Raw genomic sequence first — 22,179 nt, 5'->3', positions numbered from 1 at the left:
GATTTTTTTTTTTTTTTTTGCTGTGGACAATATATGATTATTGCAATTTGGAGGATTTATATGTCATTGCATTTTTTGAAATGAAAAAACGTTTTAATTACTTTTTTTTATCATCACAAAGCAATTTCTCAAAATTTCTATGTAGATATATTTGAAGTGGAGTGTGGCACCATTGATATATTTAAGTGTATTTTTACAGTTTTAACAGCTGCTGTCTAGAGAGTTGTAACATTGCAGAATTAGCAATAAAGAGTTTAGAGCGGCCTCTATGGGCCTCGAACTCTAGTGATGCTCAGCTCTGGATTATAGGCAGTGAAAGCATCTCTTACTTTTATTGTGGGAAATGGGAATATTGTAATCACAAAGAAAAGATTGCACTGCTCCAAGTCCCAGGTGTATTTCTCCAGCCCTTTTCACACTGGATGCTGGCTTTAAGATCTTATTCCGCTTGGCAAAAATGAAGAACAAAGCCACATTCCCATAAAATCTCAACATGAAGTTTAATCAAAGCAGTTATCTTCCAACATAGTCCCTGCCATAAGCCACCCTCTAACGCATTTAACCCTGATTGGGCTTATTAGTAGACCTTATAAACGTCTACAAATTAGCCCAGACAGGGTACAACGCGTCACAGGGATCAGTTGCTTTGAATACATTTCATGGTGAGCCTTTATGGAAGTGAGCCTTTGTTCTTCGTTTTTGCTGTAAATGGGAACATAGATTTCAATGCTTGTGGGTGCTTATTAACGCTTATATGTTTACTGCTATACATTTATAAATTGTGGTACATAATTGACTAACCCCCTGTCCATCACTCCAGACCCAACTCTGATCACCACTGGGATCTCTGCGGTTCAGACCAATCCAAAACCAGTGCTGCTCCTGACTTTCCGGTTCTGATTCACTGTGAGAAAATATAAAATCGTCAGTCTAGTTCAATCAGGTGCAGGATTACAAAGGGCGAGTGTGAAGACAGTGAGAACCAACCCAAATATTTTGTTCAGTAAATGAGCCACATAGTGTTCTTCTCCTACACTGGAGACACTGAGCAGCTGAGCCCCAATTTCTCGGCAGGACTGCTGAGCTGAAATCCAAGATTTTTTTTCTTGCAGCTTCTCCGAATGATAAACCTGAATAGGAGGACACAGAAAATAAGTCCAAAATTTGGACAGCATAACTAATAGCAATTCTGACAGCTCCTACGCATTAGAAAACAGCATTCTTATCTAGGCCAGGCAGTATGGCAGCCTATTGGTTTATGCTTTTGCCTCCCAGAATTATAGTGCTGTGTAGAGTATTCAACAAAGACATTGCCTGTGTGGGCTTTATCGGTTCTCTCTCCTGCTTAACGAGAACCTAGCATCAGATATATGTTTTCATGTTAAGTGCATGCTGAATAAAGTGTAATAGGGCGTACACACGGTCGGACTTTGTTCGGACATTCCGACAACAAAATCCTAGGATTTTTTCCGACGGATGTTGGCTCAAACTTGTCTTGCATACACACGGTCACACAAAGTTGTCGGAAAATCCGATCGTTCTGAACGCGGTGACGTAAAACACGTACGTCAGGACTATAAACGGGGCAGTGGCCAATAGCTTTCATCTCTTTATTTATTCTGAGCATGCGTGGCACTTTGTCCGTCGGATTTGTGTACACACGATCGGAATTTCCGACAACGGATTTTGTTGTCGGAAAATTTTATCTCCTGCTCTCCAACTTTGTGTGTCGGAAAATCCGATGCAAAATGTCCGATGGAGCCCACACACGGTCGGAATTTCCGACAACACGCTCCGATCGGACATTTTCCATCGGAAAATCCGACCGTGTGTACGGGGCATTAATGTGAACATTACAGGTATTTATTACCAATCAAAGCTTTCATCAGCTTTTTGTGTCACAAGGGCATAGACATATTTATTCAAACCCAATCCACAGTCACCATCTACTTGCTGCAGTAAGTTTCTGGCTCAGTGATGACACATTTATGTAAATCCTGATTCCTGGTCAGTTCTTGGCCGTGTTCGCAAACATCTAATGCCGCGTACACACGGGCGGACTTTTCGGCATCAAAGGGCCGATGGTCTTTCCGACGGACTTTTGACGGACCTTCTAACGAACGGACTTGCCTACACGCGATCACACCAAAGTCCGACGGATTCCTACGTGATGACATACGACCGGACTAAAATAAGGAAGTTGATAGCCAGTAGCCAATAGCTGCCCTAGCGTCGGTTTTAGTCCGTCAGACTAGCATACAGACGAGCGGATTTTTTGACCGGACTCGAGTCCGTCGGAAAGATTTGAAACATGTTCCAAATCTAAAGTCCGTCTGATTTTCGACCGAAAAAGTCCGCTGCAGGTCCGATGAAGCCCACACAGGGTCGGATTGTCCGCCGGATTCATTCCGTCTGACCAGTCCGGTCGAAAAGTCCGCCCGCCTGTACAGGGCATAATACATAGCTCCCAACTGTCCCTGATTTCGAGAGACTGTCCCTGATTTGGAGCAATGTCCCTCTGTCCCTCTTTCCCCCTCATTTGTCCCTCATTTTGGTCTGATCCATATAGTTGTATATAAAAAATGCAGTTTTTATTTTTCAAAAAGTGTTTCCCAGTGCTAAACCTTTCATCCAATTTTTAAATTGCTACATTTGTACACTTTAAAAACCAATATGAAGGAATAGTAGTGGTAAAAAAAAAAGCCCTTGTGGATTTAATTAACCTTTTTTTGGGTTAATTCTCTTTTAAGGGGGTGTGGCAGGGGGCGGGTCCTATGCCTTCATACGTTTGATAGTAGGTGTCCCTCATTCCCATCTCAAAATGTTGGGAGGTATGTCTAACACAGTTCAGACCTCTGCTGCAGCCTTTCACCTTGTGACTTTGTACAAGTTACAATACAACAGTCTGATCACTGAAGAGAGGAAGGGGGCTGTGGAAATGCTCCCTCTTACCGACAGCAGACGAATTACCTAATCTTAAATTAGGAACATTTTTTTGAATTGAGTTTATGGACTGTTGTTCAGTGGTTAAAGGTGAAGATTTTTTATTATACTGTTCCTGTATATTACGTAACTGTATATGACGTAACAAGATTTTCTTCATATTTCTTCATTTTGACCATTCCTGACCAGCCGCCGTCATACTGCGGCAAGGTGGCTCGTTCCCGCAAATCGCCGTAGCTGTACATCAGCATGGGAACTCGCTTTTGTGGGCGCGTGCGCTCCCATTGGCCAGTGAGGGAGCCAATGACTCGATGTCTACCGGCCACCCACGATCATTCCAGTGACTGAACAGAGATCTGCCTGTATAAACAAGGCAAATCTCTGTTCTGACAGGGGACATAACACAGATCATGTCTTTCTGCTATGCAGGAAGACAGATCTGTGTGTTTCCCCAGTCACACAGTCCTCCATACAGTTAGAAAACACAAACAGGGAACACATTTAACCCCTTGATCGCCCCTGATTTTTGGTTCCAAAAAAGTGTGAAAAATGTCAGTTAGGTGTCCGATCTGTTGCAGTCCCGCTAAAAATCACTGATCGCCGCCATTACTAGTAAAAAAAAATAATAAAAATGCCATAAATCTATCTCCTATTTTGTATACGCGATAACTTTTGCACAAACCAATCAATATACACTTATTGCGATTTTTTTTTTTAATATGTAGCAGAATACATATCTGCCGAAACTGATGAATTAAATAGTTTTTTTTTTAATTTTTTATTGGAAATGTTTAATAGCAGAAAGTAAAAAAAATTTTTTTTTTTCAAAATTGTCACTCTCTTTTTGTTTATAGCGCAAAAATTAAAAAACGCAGAGGTGATCAAATACCACCAAAAAAAAGCTCTATTTGTGGGGGAAAAAAAAACATCAATTTTGTTTGGGCACAGCGTCGCACGGCCGCGCAGTGCCATATCGCAAAAAAATGGCCTGGTCAGGAAGTGGGAAAATCCTTCTGGGGCTGAAGTGGTCAAACTACTAAAAGGTCCACTTTAAGTTTTGTCCAACTGATTCGGTCTACTGCCACAGTCCAAGAAATGCCACTTGTAGGCTCACTTGTTTCTGTCAAATTTTGCCTTGGAATATATAGATGTCTGTATGTTTTACTAGAACCATAGGGGCTCATTCACATGGGTGCTCTGGCCTGTAAAGTGTGAATGGATGCCTTTTTAATGTAGCTACAACCACCCTTGTTACTCAATGGGGAAGCAGTGGCTGTTCGGACATAGCCGCATAAACAAGATGCTCGTTTATGCTGTACAGGCCACAGCACCAGTGTAAATAAGCCAGCTCTACTGGGGACAATAAGTGCTGTCACTGTGAAAGGCATCATGTACCCAGTAATAAGCTGCAGAATACTGTATATTGCAAGTTGCATATATCAAGCAAGGTCTGATATGTTACTACTGATAAAAAACATATTGCTCTAAAACCAGGCATAGCTGCATTTAAATAATTCTCTGGCTTTCTTGCAAAACATTCTTTTTAGCACTGTCAATTGTACCCATGTTTCTGTGCTCACCTTGTAGCAATGCCTGAGATTTGGTGCAGAGTTCCAGCCATCTGGGCAGCTTCCGTTAAGGCTGGGTGTGGGCCGAGCTGCAGGTAACAGAGGGATCATTGGGATCAGGCTCTGCATACAGATGTACTTTGCACTGAATGTAACGCAGTCCTTTACCTCCCAGAGACCAAGAGAGCGTCCTGTAGCCAACACAACACACCCCCCTTTATCATAGCCTATGTAGGCAAAATAAAAAAAATAAGAGAGTTATTGAAAATAGTAATACATGGCATATACAATTTTACACATCACAACACAAACATTACTGGAGGGCAATAATCTAATAATTTTACAGCAAATGTGGAAAATAAACAGTTGCGTCTGTTACGTTCAGAAGAGTTTTGGACGCCTTACATTAAAGTGAATGTTGAACTCTAATGCCACGTACACACGAGCGGACTTGCCAACGGGCTAAACTCCATTGGCATTTCCGACAGAAAGATTTAGAACATGTTCTATATCTGAGTCCGTCGGAAATGCCGACAGAAAAAGTACGATGGGGCATACACACGGTCGGAATGTCCAAGAATTTGCCATTATATACTGTTATGAAGGGCTCCTTTAGAGAGGTTGTCCTTTACTGAGGCTGGGCTCACACATGTCCGGCTGCGGTTTGCAGTCCGGAACGTTTCTGTTCACCGGTTCAGATGTGATTCAGGTGTAAATTTTTACCTGAATTCACAACTGAACCGGACCCAAAAACGCACAGGGCCCTTTTTAAAACTTCACCGCGGCTGCCCCAGACATGTGTAAACCAGCTCCACTAAGAGCTGGTCACATTCACATGTTATGCGAATTGAATGCGGTTAAAAACACATCCAATTCGCATATATGTGAACCCAGCCTTACTGTTTTGATGAGCTCAGTTTCACTAGACAAGAACTGAGGGAAAATCTGCAACAAAAACTGAAATAAAAACAATGTTTTTAGTAGAGTAGGGGAAGACCAGAACCCTTGTCAGATTTTTCTATCTGGGTGCATGCTGCAAATTTAGCCTTACCTCCCGCTTGGTAAAACAATTGTCCCAGTGACAGTAAGGCTCGATTCACATCTATGCATGTTGCATTTGAGCATTTCTGCAGTGCTCTTTGCGGTGCTTGCCGCGTTTTTGGACACGCATTTTTACCGTGATTTTGCCGCGATTTGCATTTTTTTTTACACTGTATATAGCTGGTTGCTAAGGAGGGGGCTGGGAAGCTGACCGCCGCGTGCTTAACAACTGATGAGTCATCAGCTGTCAGCGGGCTTCCCTGCTGACAGCTGAATGTAAAAAAAAAAGAATTGCCAGCTAAAAGAAAATTGTGAAAAAAAAACACCATGGGGGTCCCCCCAGGTCCATACCATACCAGGCCCACCCCCACGCCAAAAATTTAAAAAAAAGGCGTGGGCCCCCCCCCCTCAATCTATAGCAGACCCTTATCCGAGAATGCAGCCAGGCAGGTCAGGAAAGCCCCGAACCATACCAGACTGCATGCCCTCAACATGGGGGGGTGGGTGCTTTGGGGCAGGGGTGGCTCTGAACCCCCCACCCCAAAGCACCTTGCCCCCATGTTGATGGGGACAAGGGCCTCTTCCTGACAACCCTTGCCCGGTGGTTGTCGGGGTCTGCAGGTGGGGGGCTTATTGGAATCTGAAAGCCCCCTTTAACAAAGGGACCCCCAGATCCCGCCCCCCCATATGAATGGGTATTGGGTACCTTGTACCCCCCTACACATTCACCATAAAAAAATAGTGTAGTGTGACAAAAGACAATAGACAGTTTTAGTCAAGTACTTTATTAAAAATGTCTTCTTCTTCCCCGCTTCTTCCTCATCCGGGCTTCTCCTGCTTCCTCCTCCGGTCTTCTCCTTCTCCCACTTCTTCTTCCGGTCTTCTTCTTTCTCCTGTTTTCTTTGTCCTGTCTTCTTTGTCCGGTCTTCTTCTTCCTCCGCCAGCGCTCCCAACGACGGCTGTCAGGAAATGTTCCATCCGCTGGTAAGACCTGTTATTTGGCATGCAGTACTGAGGTCCACCAGCAGGTGTCTCCTGGCAGTTTGGAACTGTCAGGAGAGCTTTTCCCTGTTAATAGTATATCATCTTTGGGCCGCTGTACTGGCGTCCACCAGCGGATGGATCCTGGCAGTGTGGAGCAGATAGTACCTCCTACAATCAGGTGTCACTTGAGGCCAAACACAGGCCTATAAATACCCGGCAAACATTCACATGTTTGCCTTGATTTCTTCATTGCCTCCTGACCTGCTAGCAATCTGATCCTGTGACCTGAACCTGAACCTGAACCTGAACCTGAACCTGAACCTGAACCTGAACCTGAACCTGATCCTGTCTCCCTGTCTCGGACCCTATCCTGTCCCACCTGTTACCTTGCATCCCTGCCTGCAGTCTGACCCATCCATCCTCTCCCTGTCCTGTGTTCCATACCCCATCTGCTGACCTCCCTGTGTATGACCTTGGCCTGGCTTACGTTTATGTCTCTGGAACATCCCCTGTCCATCTGCTGATCTGCTGTGTATGACCCTGGCCTGGCTATTGTTTATGAACCTGGTATTTCCCATTTATTGCACTTATCTGTCTGTTATTTGTGGGTCTCTGTCTGTGGTTGGTTATTGCACTGTGTCATATTGGAGTTGGTTGTACTATATTACTCACTTTCTTTAATAAATTATTATATTTTCACTTATATACGTTTGGGTGTCCTCTGTCGCAGATCACACGGTTCTGGTCACACCTGTTCATGACAGTAAATCAAGGCCATCTCTGACCAGAAGTGACTGCGCAGAGGAACCATTGTAGCGCTATTAAAATGCAATCAGAAACAGTTGTTCTCCTTGCCTCACTGGTGTTGGAGGATAACAATTACTGTCGTCTGGTATTGAAAGAGTGGGCCAGGGATCAGCTCCTGGAGTGTATCTGTCTGGCCCATTCTCTGGTTGATCAGGGTAGATTACTGTTTGAAAACGTTCAGCCCCTGATACAGGTGTGTGCTGAGCTAGCCTTGTCTGGCAGTCCTAAAGGAAGTGATGATTTTTCTCCCCCCTTCAGTAGTGATCAGGTGGAGTCTCTGGTATGGCTGTTGGAGGATGATGCTGTATGCTTTCTGGAGCATTATTCAGCTTGTCCTAAACAGCTGCTAGTGGATTGTATAGATTCGGTGCAGTCCCTGGTTAGACAGGCAGTATGTGAACCCACGTGTCAGGAAGGGCATGCCAGCACCCAAGATGGCTGCCGAAGAAGACGACCTGTTACCTCTGCCTGTCAGGAAGGGCATGCCAGAACCCAAGATGGCTGCCGAAGAAGATGACCTGTTACCTCTGCCCCTGTCAGAATTCCATTGGTGCACACACACCCTGTGACAGCTTTTTGACACCCAAACAGGCTACTTAAACTCAGTCAGTTTCCAGACTCAGTGCTGTCTGCTCTACAGCGTTCCCTGTGTATCCGGCAATTACCTACCTGACTTCCGTTCCTGTTGTGACCCGGCTTGCTTCCTGACGTTCCTGTTTGCTAGCACCAGTACCAGCTGCCCGGTTTGAAGTTCCAGTACCTGCTATCCAGTCCAATGTACCTGCTGTTCACCCTGTTGTGCCAGTACCTGCTGTTCTGCCTAATGTGCCAGCACCTGTGCCCACTGTCCAGTCTGAAGTTCCAGTACCAGCTGCCCGGTTTGAAGTTCCAGTACCTGCTATCCAGTCCGATGTACCTGCTGTTTAGCCTGTTGTGCCAGTACCTGCTGTTCTGCCTGATGTGCCAGCACCTGTGCCCATGGTCCAATCTGAAGTTCCAGTACCAGCTGCCCGGTTTGAAGTTCCAGTACCTGCTATCCAGTCCGATGTACCTGCTGTTCAGCCTGTTGTGCCAGTACCTGCTGTTCTGCCTGATGTGCCAGCACCTGTGCCCACTGTCCAGTCTGAAGTTCCAGTACCAGCTGCCCGGTTTGAAGTTCCAGTACCTGCTATCCAGTCCGATGCACCTGCTGTTTTGCCTGATGTGCCAGTGCCTGCTGCCCAGTCTGAAGTTCCAGTACCAGCTGCCCGGTTTGAAGTTCCAGTACCTGCTATCCAGTCCGATGTGCCTGCTGTTCAGCTTGTTGTGCCAGCACCTGCTGTTCTGCCTGATGTGCCTACTGCCCAGTCTGAAGTTCTAGTACCTGTTGCCCAGCCTGATGTCCCGGTGCCAGCCCTCCAGCCTGATGTCCCGGTGCCAGCCCTCCAGCCTGATGTCCCGGTGCCAGCCCTCCAGCCTGATGTCCCGGTGCCAGCCCTCCAGCCTGATGTCCCGGTGCCAGCCCTCCAGCCTGATGTCCCGGTGCCAGCCCTCCAGCCTGATGTCCCGGTGCCAGCCCTCCAGCCTGATGACCCGGAGCCTGCTGCCCAGCTCGATGACCCGGAGCCTGCTGCCCAGCTCGATGATCCGGAGCCTGCTGCCCAGCTCGATGATCCGGAGCCTGCTGCCCAGCTCGATGATCCGGAGCCTGCTGCCCAGCTCGATGATCCGGAGCCTGCTGCCCAGCTCGATGATCCGGAGCCTGCTGCCCAGCTCGATGATCCGGAGCCTGCTGCCCAGCTCGATGACCCGGAGCCTGCTGCCCAGCTCGATGACCCGGAGCCGGCTGCCCAGCTCGATGAGCCGGCTGCCCAGCTCAATGAGCCTGCTGCCCAGCTCGATGACCCGGAGCCTGCTGCCCAGGTATGGTATGGATTTTGGAGGGGACCCCATGCCATTTAAAAAAAAAAATTGGCGTGGGGGGGTTGTTTCCCTCCGAATCCATACTAAAATACTAGACCCAAGGGCCTGGTATGGACCGGGGGGGACCCCACGCTGTTTTTTTCACTTTTGTTTTTTCTAGCCGGCAATTCTTCTTTTTTTTTTTTACTTTCATGACTCATCGGTTGTTAAGGATGTAGCAGCGGCTGGCTTCCTGGCCCCCTCCTTAGCAACCAGCTATATACAGTGTAAAAAAGAAACGCAACACGCAAATCGTGGCAAAATTACATTAAAACGTTGTAAAAACGCGGTACTTGCATTTTGGATGGGGGTCCATTGAAGTCTGTTACATGCAAAACGCTGCATTTTGCAGGAAAAAAAAGCCCTCGTCCCTTTCCAAAAACGCAGAGGCACAAAAATGTATTGATGTGAACATGTTCCATAGGAACCCATGTTAAAAAAATTTCCTGCATTTCTGCAAAATGCAGAATGCATCAAAAAACGCATTAGTGTGAATGGAGCCTAAATGGGGAAAAATCTTTCTAAGGGAGTCTTGAATAGCAATAAAAACCCAACAAGAGTTCTAATCCTTCCCAATTCCATCCATTGACCTAACCAGTTAGTGGTAAAGAGTGCCACCAAAAGCATCAGAAGCGCCCCCTATTTTGCATCAAAGACTTTAATCTGCATAATCCTGTTGTAATGGCCCACCAGTGGTTAGTGGAAGTGGTTATTCATTATTTTGGATAATCTTTTTGTCACCAATGGTTACCTTTCCTATGTAATTGTAATATAGCACCCGTGTATCATGCTAGTTATAGGGAAGGTCATGGTTGGTACTAGTTTTTTTTTAAAGCCTGTGGTGTGTGAACACACTCGAACTCCACCCGGTGCAATAAAAAGTGCACACCAAAAAAGTGAAACACAAAATGTGCACAGGGTGTACACATAGTCCCACGCTGAAGAGAAAGGACCCTAGCCCTGATCCCCCGGGGCGTTAGGCTCCAGATGGGTACTGGGGTACTTCAAATGGTCCATCTAGCCGAAATCAGATGGACCCCATTCGCTGGGAGATCTGCCGAAACAGCCGCACCCAAGTACTGTACTAGGTGGGGATCCCCCGAAGGGAGACCCCATGCGAGAGGGCGAACCAAGCCAGAAGGCCATGTCCACCCCCTCCCAAGATGTTCAGGGTACCTACACCCTATTAATCAAATGTGAAAAAAAAACGTGTACACCAACAACCAAAAAAAAAAGTGACAGACACAACAAACAAACATGAAGTGGAGAAAGTGCAATGGTGCCATTGTTATGGTGCAATGGCCGGCCCTGAGGCCAGGAATAAAAATTCCTCTGGTCCTGGCTAAAAGGCATGGCCCAAGAGGCAGGTGCAGAAAAAAGTGTGATGGTGCAGTGGCCAAGGTGCCAGTAAATCTCAAAGTGCCCCTACTTACAGTGAGTAATTACGGCTCCCCTGGACTGCCACTCCAGGGGCACATACACCACGGGCTTCTTTCAGGACCCGGCCTTCGACTGGACCCAGTGCCTCTCCATCCCCTTCAGGGGGTGACCCTTCCGGCTTTCTCTAGAGGAGACCTCAGTTCGTCGAGCAGACCGGTTTCGGCTCTCCCTGATACTAACCGTCCAGGTTACCATTACACCAAGTGGATTTGCATAGCCACCCCCAACCCACCGCCATAGGCTAGGAACAGTAGCACAGCGCCACCACTTGGTAACTGATAAGAACAGATACTACACTTGATCTTAGCCAAAAGGCTGAGATGGTTGGTACTAGTGCTTCAACAATTCAAGTAACAAAAAAAACAAATTGCTAAATTTTAATCATTCTCAGTTAAAGTCTACCCTCCTACGAACACCTATAAAGCAGATCAGTGTGACCTGGTAACTATCATGCACAACTCAAATAAAATGCAGTGTAGACAGAGCTATAACAACACTGCTCCAGGTTGGCTTGCATCCTCAGACCCCAATCTATACAGCAGGTGTATGTACGGGTCACCTCCGGAAAGCAATTCAAATGCAAGTGGATCACTGCGCCTTGATATAGTAGAAAATTGGATACTTTATTCAATCTTGTAGATAAAAACATCATGGCAAACATATAAGGAACAGGCTGGTGAAACATGAAACGTGTAAAAGCATTAATCAGCCTTTTCCTTGGATGTGTGCCATGTTGTTTTATCTTTACAAGATAGAAAAAGTATCTGACTTTCTACTACATCTGTGTGTGGTGATCCACTCAAATTCAAATAAAATTCAGTGGCTTCACACTGTATGGACACAAAAATATCTTTGTAATTCTTCAACCTTCCATCAAAAACATGACATGAGAAATGGCTCAGGCTCCATTGATTGCTTTTAAATTTAAATTATGTTGCAACTTGCATACAAATGAATATTCTCATTTTTCTCTGAGAACATTTGGCATGTGGGAGTTCAGTAAGACAGTGGTTGCTCACGGTGCATACCAGGTTCATCCCAGTTCCAGTGGGTATAAGTCACTTCATCACCATTGTACCAAGTGAATACTCCAGTGCGGTTCAGATCCTGAAGTGCTGTCCAGTAATAGTTTCCGTCTGATCCATACAGAAGACTATTAACAAATGCTTGCTCAAACCTGCATGAGACAAAGCAAGAGAATAAATATCAGTGGGGATAGAGCAAACTCAAAAAATATTAAAAACCTAAAATGTATAGCAAATCCTTTCTATCGAATAACAAATATTCATGACCAAATCCACAAGTACTGAGTGCTGATTTTTCGTGGAACTTTGGCAATTGTTCATAGCATAAGCAATTTAGCATCAGGTGTTTATCACTAGTTTAGGTTTGTAGATTAGCTGCAAATTTGCTCCATTTGGGTCAAGCAGAACAGAGGCTTATTTAAAGTGAATATTTTTCCCATTTAGGGCAAAGCAATAAGTTAAAATTGCCGGCAAATATTCATCTTCCTTTTTACTTCCCCACTACTCCATTCACCCACCAAACGCAATGAAAGAAGTATGTTACAGCACTGAACCAATCACATATACCAATGTTATCGCATGAGAAAAAACTGAATGCGTCACATGCTCTTCTATACCTGGTAAAACCTGGGTAATTTTAGCCATTGAATCGTGCAACCTATTGTTTTGCTTTATATAAGGACTAGGGATGAGCCGAACACCCCTCAGTTCGGTTCGCACCAGAACTTGCAAACAGACCAAAAATTTGTGCGAACATGCGAACACCGTTAAAGTCTATGGGACACGAACGTGAAAAGTCAAAAGTGCTCATTTTAAAGGCTTATATGCAAGTTATTGCCATAAAAAGGGTTTGGGGGCCCGGATACTGCCCCAGGGGACTTGTATCAATCAACCGTTTTTTCAGGAGCAGCGATTTTAAGAATGCTTAAAGTTAAACAATAAAAATGAAATATTCCTTTAAATATTGTGCCTGGGGGGGTCCCCTTAGTCTGCCTGTAAAGTAGCGCATTTTTCACCATGTTTAGAAAAGTACCACAGCAAAATGACATTTCTAAAGGAAAAAATGTAATTAAAAATTGCTCACGGCTGTAATGTATTGCCAGATCCCATAAATACACATATAAAATAATTTTAAAAACAGCGTGGGTCCCCCCCCCCCAGTCCCAAAGGGCCTGGTATGGATGGGGCGAACCCATGCCGTTTTTTTTCTTAATTCTGTCATAGGGCTCCCTTTAACCACTATATTATATATTGTACACTGCACTATATACCCTGCACTGTATTATATATACTACACTTAGTGCACTATATACTCTGAACTGCAGTATATACACTTTACGAACTGCACTATATACCCTGAATTGCAGTATATTTCAAACTGTATGCACTGTATTACATACTGTGTACACCGCCTGCACTGTATTGGAAACTGTACACCGCCAAATGCACTGTATATATAGGATACGCTGAATGCAGAGTATATATATATATATACATATACTAGTCTGACTGTTTATATATATCAAATACACTGCCACTAACTAACCTGCCTGCCTAATATAGCTCAATCTCTCTATCTCCATCCACTATAACACACTATATGGTCGCTGTGTAAGCAGCCTTATATAGTGTGGGGCGTCCTACTGAGCCAATTATGGCTCTCGCTGAGGAACATGCTGTGATTGGTCAAAGCATGCAGGTCAGGTGTATGCTTTGGCTAATCAATATACAGCAATGCACTGCGGTCTTGCAGTGCATTATGGGGCGTGCAAATTTGCTGCGAACGCCCCATAAAATTCGCTGTTTGGCGAACGGGCGAACACCCGATGTTCAAGTCGAAGGGAACTCGAAGCTCATCCCTAATTAGGACCTGTACAGTCAAAGCATGAAGGGCAGGGCCGCTGATAAAGCAGTACAACTGTTCCTGTTGTACTAGGCCCAGGCCTTATCAGCTAAACAAGGGGGCCTGGAGCAGCTTTATTGCTAATTTCTTCCAAAATGAATACATTTTTTTATTAGACTACACCCCCACCTCTACTTGCTTACCAGGACTTAAATTACATTTCCCTTGGCCCCATCACGTCAACAGAGGGGTCCAGCAGGTGGGAGCAGAGGAGGGAAGTTTTTTCAGTGTGAGCTGATAAAGTCAGTGCCGCTGTTCCGCTGCACCTCGGGGGGAAGGAGGGGGGGTTAGAGGTGGTGTTGGGGGGGGGCATCAGGAAGGCTGTACAGGGCCCCATGATTTCTAACAGTAGCCCTGATGGAGGATGTCAATGTTGACTTCTGAAAATGCTAGCTGCGAATGCTAGACTGTCACTGTAGTTGAGTGGCCTCCCTCTGATTTCCCTAACTTTGATTTGTATCTCACAAAACATTTAAGCCACAGACAGCCAGGCAACTTGCATTTACTGAAGGAGATTATTTATGACATACTCCCTATCTCTCTTAGTACAAGGTTCCTTTAAAATCTCTTTTACGTAAACCAGTTAATGAAAATTATGTAATTTAGGCAAACTTTTAACATACAAGCAAGTATGGGATTCTAAAAAACCTTAGCGTCACTACATGCTTTAATTATTATTTAAATTGAACAGATGGAAAAGTGAAGCAAGCACTTATAAGTTGATATCTGATCTTGAGGACACCTACCTGTTCTTCACAGTGACCAGTCTAGAGCTGCGGCCAGAGCAAGACTTGATTGCTTCATTGTACGTCACTTGTTCATCACTCAACCAGTAGCAAGCAGAACTGTGCCAACTCCAGCCCTAGAGAAATTAGAAATACTGTTCAAACTATACTGTATATAATGCTGCCAACATAAAATAGGAGATGTAGTCAATTTTTGCAGGTGGTGCTGATAAATGGGGAGTACTCAGAATGGTCTAGTGTGAAAAGTGGGTCCCTCGGGGATCTGTCCTGGGACCAATCCTGTTTAATTTATTCATAAATGATCTAGAGGATGGGATAAACATCTCAATCTCGGTATTTGCGGCCGATACAAAGTTAAGCAGGGCAATAACTTCTCCGCAGGAAGTGGAAACCTTGCAAAAAGACCTGAACAAAATAATGGGGAGGGCAACTACATGGCAAATGAGGTTTAATGTTGAAAAATGTAAGGTAATACATTTGGGAGTCAAAAATACAAACGCAAGTTACTGGCTGGGGGAGAGCCTCTGGGGGAATCTGGGATTGAAAAGTACCTAGTAGATGACAGGTTTAGCAAGCAAAGTCAACAGAATATTAGCATGCATTAAAAGAGGCATTCACTCCAGAGATAAAACAATAACTCTCCCACTCTACAAGACGCCGGTCCGGCCGCATCTTGAGTATGCCGTCCAGTTCTGGGCACCAGTCCTCAGGAAAGATGTGCTGGAACTGGAGAGAATCCAGAGGGCAACAAAGCTAATTAAGGGAATGGAGAACCTTACTTATGAAGAAAGATTATGAGCACTGAACTTATTTTCTCTGGAGAAGAGACGCTTGACAGGTGATATGATATCAATGTACAAATACCGTACTGGTGGTGACCAGGGAAAAAACTATTCAGTGAAAGGGAATTTAAAAAGACACACGGCCATTCACTAAAGCTGGAAGAGAAGCGGTTTAAACTTAAATTGCGTAAAGGGTTCTTTACTGTCAGAGCGGTAAGAATGTGGAATTCTCTTTCACAGTGGTATATCAGCAGGGAGCATCGATTGTTTCAAAAAACTATTAGATGGGCACCTCAACAACCACAACATACAGGGATATACAATGTACTATTGACATAAACAAAAACACACACACATCATAAGTTGAAGTGGATGGCCTGATGTCTTTTTTCAACCTCACCAACTATGTAACTATGTCTCAAGACAATAAAAACATATTGCTCTTCCGGTGCATTGTGTCCAGCCAGTGATCTCCACTAGATGGTGACAACTATCTCTTTGTCACAACAGTTTGTACCAGCGGTACATTTTGCCTGTTAGGCTTATTTCCTCCACTTGCACGCATCTATTAATTTCTTGTCGGATTCTGCTTAATTTAGTTGTAGGAGCACATTGACAGAGACAAAATGCCAAGCTTCTCACACAGAATTGATTTACTTTGTGGGTGGACCTTGGTTACTAGGTGACAGAATGATGCTTTTTTTGGAGAAGATTCAACCAGGTGTGCTGCTTAGGTTATTCCTGGAGGCTAGGGAACATAGATAGCACAGAAAACATTGGAGCTGCTTCTTGCAGGAATTTTCCACTAAATTCACAGCTAACCAACTTATTCTGTACTTAGCACTTCTGAGCGCAAAGTAAGAGGGTGCCTTTCAGAGAGACAACAGTTTCTCCTTGAGGATGCCAATGTCAATACTCAAGAAGACAGGGCTGGTTGACCAGCTGAACACACTAAGTTTTAAGTGTTATATATCATGCTAAGTGTATCACTAGGCACCATGCCATCTGCACCCACCAGAGAGACAAAAACTCTTATTAGTGAACACACATTTCATATCCACTAGCAATCCAGATAGGTATATCCCCTAAAAGAACACTCTAGTCTAGCATGAAAATGCTGCATTGTAAGTGAAAAGCCAATACATTTACAAGAGACTGCAAAGGTGCCCATCTTTTTCAGGAGCCACCTTCTACAAAAAAAAGTGACAGAGTCCAAGAGCCACCTGTATCAAAAGACTGCTGAGATAGCCAATTGTTAAAAAAAGATGGTTGAGACCACTAGCTGCAGACAAGGGACTGCTAAAAGGGTCAGCTCCTACAGAGAAATGCCAAGGCTCCTGCCTGTCCCAACTGACCACTAGTTTAGACAGAGACAGTTACAGACAACTGAGGTGGCTGTTTGTTATAAGAGACTGTGATAGCAGTTCATGACATGGTAATTTTTACATTCCAAATGCTTCAAAACAAACATTTTTAAAGTTAACAGCAGCCTCTGCTACTGAGAAAAATTGCACAGATTGCCCATCTACTAATGCCTTGTCTGCCATTCACCGAAATCCTACTGTCCCACAATGCATAGTGTTCTGTTAGTCGAGGAAGAGCACTCGAAAGACAGGATCACCTCTACGCATTCTCAAAGCGTAATGCACTGTGGGAGACTAGTATTATGAGTTCTGGGAACGGTGGAGAGGGCAAACGAGTGGCGCAACTTTTCTCATTAGCAGCGGCTGCTGTTAATGCTCACAGGAGGAGGACAGCTGCTCAGAGCAGTACAAAAAAAATGGGTATACTGTAGGTACACTTTGATGAATTACATTTTAACATACTTATAGGCATCTGAGTGAAAGTTCCATCATATATATTATTTATTGGACACTGACTCTGGGATTTAATAAATACATTTATTGTCATATACTGTATACTGTAAGGTGAGTGAAGTTTGAGTTTAGAGCTACAGACAAACAGGTATGGGGCTGACATTCTTCCCGCACTTTACTTTTATATGCTACATGAAATATAATCATAACATATGGCAAAGCAAGTAAAGACCTGAAAGTAATTTGGAGTTGAATGTAAATAATAAAATAACTAAAATATGTGCTCATTACTCGAGCAAGTCTCAGACTATACTGCAGTCCTTATTATGGTGCCTCTGAATGATAAGCTAAGTATTAGAGATAAAAATATTTAATTCAACTTTTAATCTACAATGAGCTCCTACTTCATACAATGTCTAGTAAACATGATACACAGGCAAGCTAAACAGTTATTAAGGAACTACAAATCCCAGCATACCCTGCTAGTACCTTTTGGCACCCATGATTGTCCTCAGAGCTCCCTTGTGTGACTAATCCAGGTTTCTTACAGATTGACGGCAGTGTTTGGTTGCATGGACTGTCGTTCCATTTTCCCTCCTATTAAGAACAGGTTCCATTAAAAACAGACAAACCACTATAGAACAAAACACGTTTTAAGCTGTAACGCCACGTTACTTGAACATCCAGTGTCCATGGACTTATATCTAGGAAGCCTGAAAAGAAAACAGACTTCTGTTATGAGTCCTGGAATCCGGAGACATTGTAGAGCTTTGGGTAGGATAACACCTCCATCTCTAGGTCCACATTTTACATGGTAGCCAGACCTAATTTTTAGCTTCAACTGTTCACAGGCCTTTATATGTGTAAGTTGACTGATGCCCAGGGCTCTCTCTCACTCCCTCTGCTGTGGGAGCCTGAAGCTGGGTAAAAAGGCTAACCACTAACAGAACACTAAAAAGGTACAAGAGCCTGTTTGTTTTGGGGAACCCATTATAAGGCATCCTATTAATCGAGAACGGATCTAAGTTTATTTAGTGGCTCAGACAAGCAGATGATTTGTTTGTTCTATAATAAACATAATATATTTTTTTTATAAATAGTTGAGGTGAATCGTATAAATTTATATTGTTTATCTAATATATGGTGACTGCCAAAATCAAATTATTATTAAAAATAACAACTTTAAATATTTAGTCCACTCAGAATTTAAATTTGGTAGCAAAGTTTTTGGTAGATGCTCTAAACCAGTTAACAGTTGCGTCTGTCTCTTGAAGCCTAATTGGTGAGATCTCTGCAATGGTGAGCTTCTGGGTCCCATTTCGAGGGGCTCCCACTCTGCTAGGCATTTAATTTATTTTACATTGTAAAAGGACTGTAAAAGGAGAAGCTGGAACACACAAAAGTGGGTGGGAACACCCAAATCTCCCAGGATTTATGACAGGAATCCTTTGAGTACCATCGGGAGAAGTGGAGTGACCCAGCGATGTGGAGAAAGGCCCGGATGGGTTTTAAGCCATAGGCGTTCACTGACCCCCTGTCATAAGAGGTCAACTGGAGCTGGTAAGCAGTTTCTACAGCTGGTGGTGGATTCACTGTGATACTATTGGTGATTGATGATGGACACTATCATGAAATCATTCACTTTAAGTGTGGACTTTCTTTGAATTAACTCATTTGGACACATATATGGACTTATATATAAATTAGCGCAATTTTATTATTTTTCTTATGTTGATTGTGATTGTGTTGCACAAAATTGCTGCTTAAGTTTGGTTTTTAGGGACAGATGTTATTTAAGCAGTTTTTTCACTTTTTACATATGGCAGGGACACCTTACCATTGGAGTATCAACAACATGTTAAAAGCCAAGAACTTCTTACAAGCCATATCACCTTTTGGTATTCTGATCCTTTGGGAACTTGGGGCCAAAAAGGATGCATGTATGAGAGGAGCTGTTATAAATCTTGCTGTCAGTTTGACTGACAGTGAGCTGCTACTGTTGTAACCTTATCACAGAATTAGAAATGATTGTGGATTGGTCTAAACCAGTCAGTCTCAACCAGAATTCTGTAGAATTCCAGGCCTCATGAAGGGTTGTCTAGGGGTTCCTTGAGTTGTGAATTCCCATCTGATGGTGCTGCATAGTTCTTGGTCCAATGCTACTTGGCAGAGCCACCCTGTAAAGGGTATTTTTTCCACTTACCACCACCAATGTAAGGGGCCTTTTCCAAATGACGCCACAATGGACCGGTCTTACCAGGGGGTCCCTTAGACCTGAAAATTATTTCAAGTTTTCCTCTGCGGTGCAAAGGTTAAGAAAAGATGATCTGTTCAGAGATAAAAGCTGATAGCTTATGACTCACCGGTCCCCAGATAGTCACACAATCCTCCATGCTGTCCCTAAAGTTGTTGGGTTCAAAAGGATGCCAAGACGTAAAGGTAACTGCACTCCCATCTGACCATTCAAAGCTCATCTGATGCTTGATGTCATTGAGCCCAATCCACAGCTCTTCCACATCTGGAGGAATATAAACAATATTCTGCATAGACTTTGATTTGAGAAAAATCTATATCAAGCTTCTAAAAAGCTGAGGAGAAGGCAGTACATGTAAGTCGGCCAAATGTTCACATTTAGTGACTGCCAGAGAAAGAAGTTGTACACCACAGAGCCATGTGATAGGAGACTGCTGTCCTGCCCAGAAGCACTGTCAACAACCTGCTGAATCTGGCTGAAATGGGTTGTAAAAAACTCAAACTAATGGCAAGCTAAGTGGACACAATTGCAACGCTCCCCAGAAAGCAACAGTGGTCCATTGAGACATTTTACTTGTGCTTCGGAGTTGATTGTTCTCAAAGAACACGTGTGATAGACATAGAAAGAAAGGGCCAAGTTCTTGTTTTCTATATATTTCTAAATACGGTGTCTACATCAGCATTAAAACAACCCCGATCTTCAACTATTTGTACCCAAAGACATGGGATGACAGCCTTCTGGAGTGCATCCTATAGAAAATGCTTGTTTGTAAACTAAAAAAAGTTTATACAAACTATTAAAAATAAAAAAAATAAAGTTGTTTATAAACTCGAAAATTTAAATAATTGAATAAAATTGATAAAAAATATGTTTTCCAAGACTAGGGATTTTCTGTTTAATGTGTTATTAAAGTGGTATTAAACCCAAAACCAAAAATATAATATATTGCAGCTTACCAATCCTTAGATGCGGTGACTGCATTAGCTTTCTTTTTTTACACATTTTTCCATCTGTTTTACCCTGGTGATCTGGCAAGTAACACACTTCCTGTTTTAGAGTCCCTCCACTCTGGATGAAGGAGAATGGGGGCACATTTTGACAGCACCATTATCAGTCTGGGCAGAGGGGAGTATTACATTAATTAAGGCCACGTTCCAGCCAAAACTTTATAAGTAGGTACAGCAAACATTTTTTTTCCTTTTGGGATACAGATTTTATATATATAAATAAAAACTGATCATTGTAAGCACCCCTACCAGTGTTACAGTGCCTTGAAAAAGTATTCACTCCCCTTGAAATGTTCCACATTTTGTCATGTTACAACCAAATACGTAAATGTATTTTATTGGGATTTTATATGATAGACCAACACAAAGTGGCACATAATTGTGAAGTGGAAGGAAAATGATAAATGGTTTTCCAATTTTTTTTTACAAATAAATATGTGAAAAGTGTGACGTGCATTTGTATTCAGCCCCCCCTGAGTCAATACTTTGTAGAACCACCTTTCACTCCAATTACAGCTGCAAGTCTTTTTGGGGATGTCTCTACCAGCTTTGCACATTTAGAGAGTGACATTTTTGCCCATTCTTCTTTGCAAAATAGCTCAAGCTCTGTCCGATTGGTTGGAGAGCGTCTGTGAACAGCAGTTTTCAAGTCTTGCCACAGATTCTCAATTGGATTTAGGTCTGGGCTTTGACTGGGCCATTCTAACACATGAATATACTTTGATCTAAACTAGGTTCATTGTCCTGCTGGAAGGTGAACCTCCGCCCCAGTCTCAAGTCTTTTGCAGACTCTAACAAGTTTTCTTCTAAGATTGCCCTGTATTTGGCTCCATCCATCTTCCTATGAACTCTGACCAGCTTCCCCATCTCTGCTCACGAAAAGCATCCCCACAGCATGATGCTGTCACCACCATGTTTCACGGTGGGGATGGTGTGTTCAGGGTGATGTGCAGTGTTAACACATAGCGTTTTGCTTTTAGGCCAAACAGTTCATTTTTGGTCTCATCTGACCAGAGCAACTTCTTCCACATGTTTGCTGTGTCCCCCACATGGCTTCTCGCAAACTGCAAACAGAACTTCTTATGGCTTTCTTTTGTGGTGGAGATTTTTAGATTTCATATTTATAACAAGGAGCTTAAAGGGAACCATTGCAAGGATTCTCCTCTTAAATTACCATGCCCCATTGAATATATATATGTATGTATGTATATGTTTTTACAGGACTTTATATAATTTGTGATATGAGATATGGGGTCAACATTACAGGATTTTTTTTTCCTGCCTCATGGGAACTATTGAATGTCTTTTGTAAAGAGCCTTTGCAGACGTGGAGGCTCCATCTCACCAGGGGCTGTTGACATTCTAATGTCGGAACTGGTTGGGCGGGGGGGGGATAGCCTCTTGCTTGTGTGGGAAGCATGCTTAAATTTCAGCCAATCAGGATTCAAGGCCACTTCTGAACCAATGAGGTGGTCCAGGGTTTTGATTGGCAGGGATGGGTAGAGAGGGGACAGAAAAACCAAAGCCTAGGAATGCTAACTCTCTTCGGCTCACGGTCTAGATGAAACATGGTAACATAAGGGCTGTCTAGGTAATGTATCTGTATTATCTATATGCCTCTTCTCTTCTCTCTAACTTTTTTTTATCCTAGGTAATCTCTTGATAGCATGTGTATGACCATTATAATAATATTTTGTATAATTGGTAATAAGGTTGTATCATTTATGTTATAGTTGCTAACCTCGGATTAATACAAGTTTCTTTTCTGTACAATAGTAAGTTTAAATAAATTAGCTTGTTATCCTTTTCGCACAGGTATCATTCCTTCTTAATCTCATGGGTTGATTCATATAGATAAAAGGTTTTGGCCCCCTTTCACACGGACGGACCGTCTATCCGTTTTTCTTTCATCCGTCGACGG

General features: G+C 43.4%; 1 protein-coding gene and 1 pseudogene across 1 annotated transcript in view; both read right to left on the bottom strand.

The window, feature by feature from the left end:
- The window catches only part of MRC2 (mannose receptor C-type 2), a 135,159-nt gene that overhangs the window by 47,211 nt on the left and 65,769 nt on the right, over positions 1-22,179 (bottom strand). Inside the window, exons 8-14 of the mRNA XM_073607669.1 lie at positions 19,361-19,515; positions 17,487-17,594; positions 14,399-14,514; positions 11,753-11,901; positions 4,524-4,738; positions 988-1,130; positions 802-904 (exon numbers count right to left, since the gene is read on the bottom strand). Coding sequence (XP_073463770.1) covers positions 802-904; positions 988-1,130; positions 4,524-4,738; positions 11,753-11,901; positions 14,399-14,514; positions 17,487-17,594; positions 19,361-19,515 — 989 coding nt within the window. The remainder of the gene's footprint in view (positions 1-801; positions 905-987; positions 1,131-4,523; positions 4,739-11,752; positions 11,902-14,398; positions 14,515-17,486; positions 17,595-19,360; positions 19,516-22,179) is intronic.
- LOC141114652 (U2 spliceosomal RNA) lies at positions 10,961-11,051 on the bottom strand (annotated as a pseudogene).

This window comes from Aquarana catesbeiana, linkage group LG12 (assembly GCF_042186555.1).
Source record: "Aquarana catesbeiana isolate 2022-GZ linkage group LG12, ASM4218655v1, whole genome shotgun sequence".
Lineage (NCBI taxonomy): Eukaryota > Metazoa > Chordata > Amphibia > Anura > Ranidae > Aquarana > Aquarana catesbeiana.
This window is presented reverse-complemented; position numbering and strand designations above follow the sequence as displayed.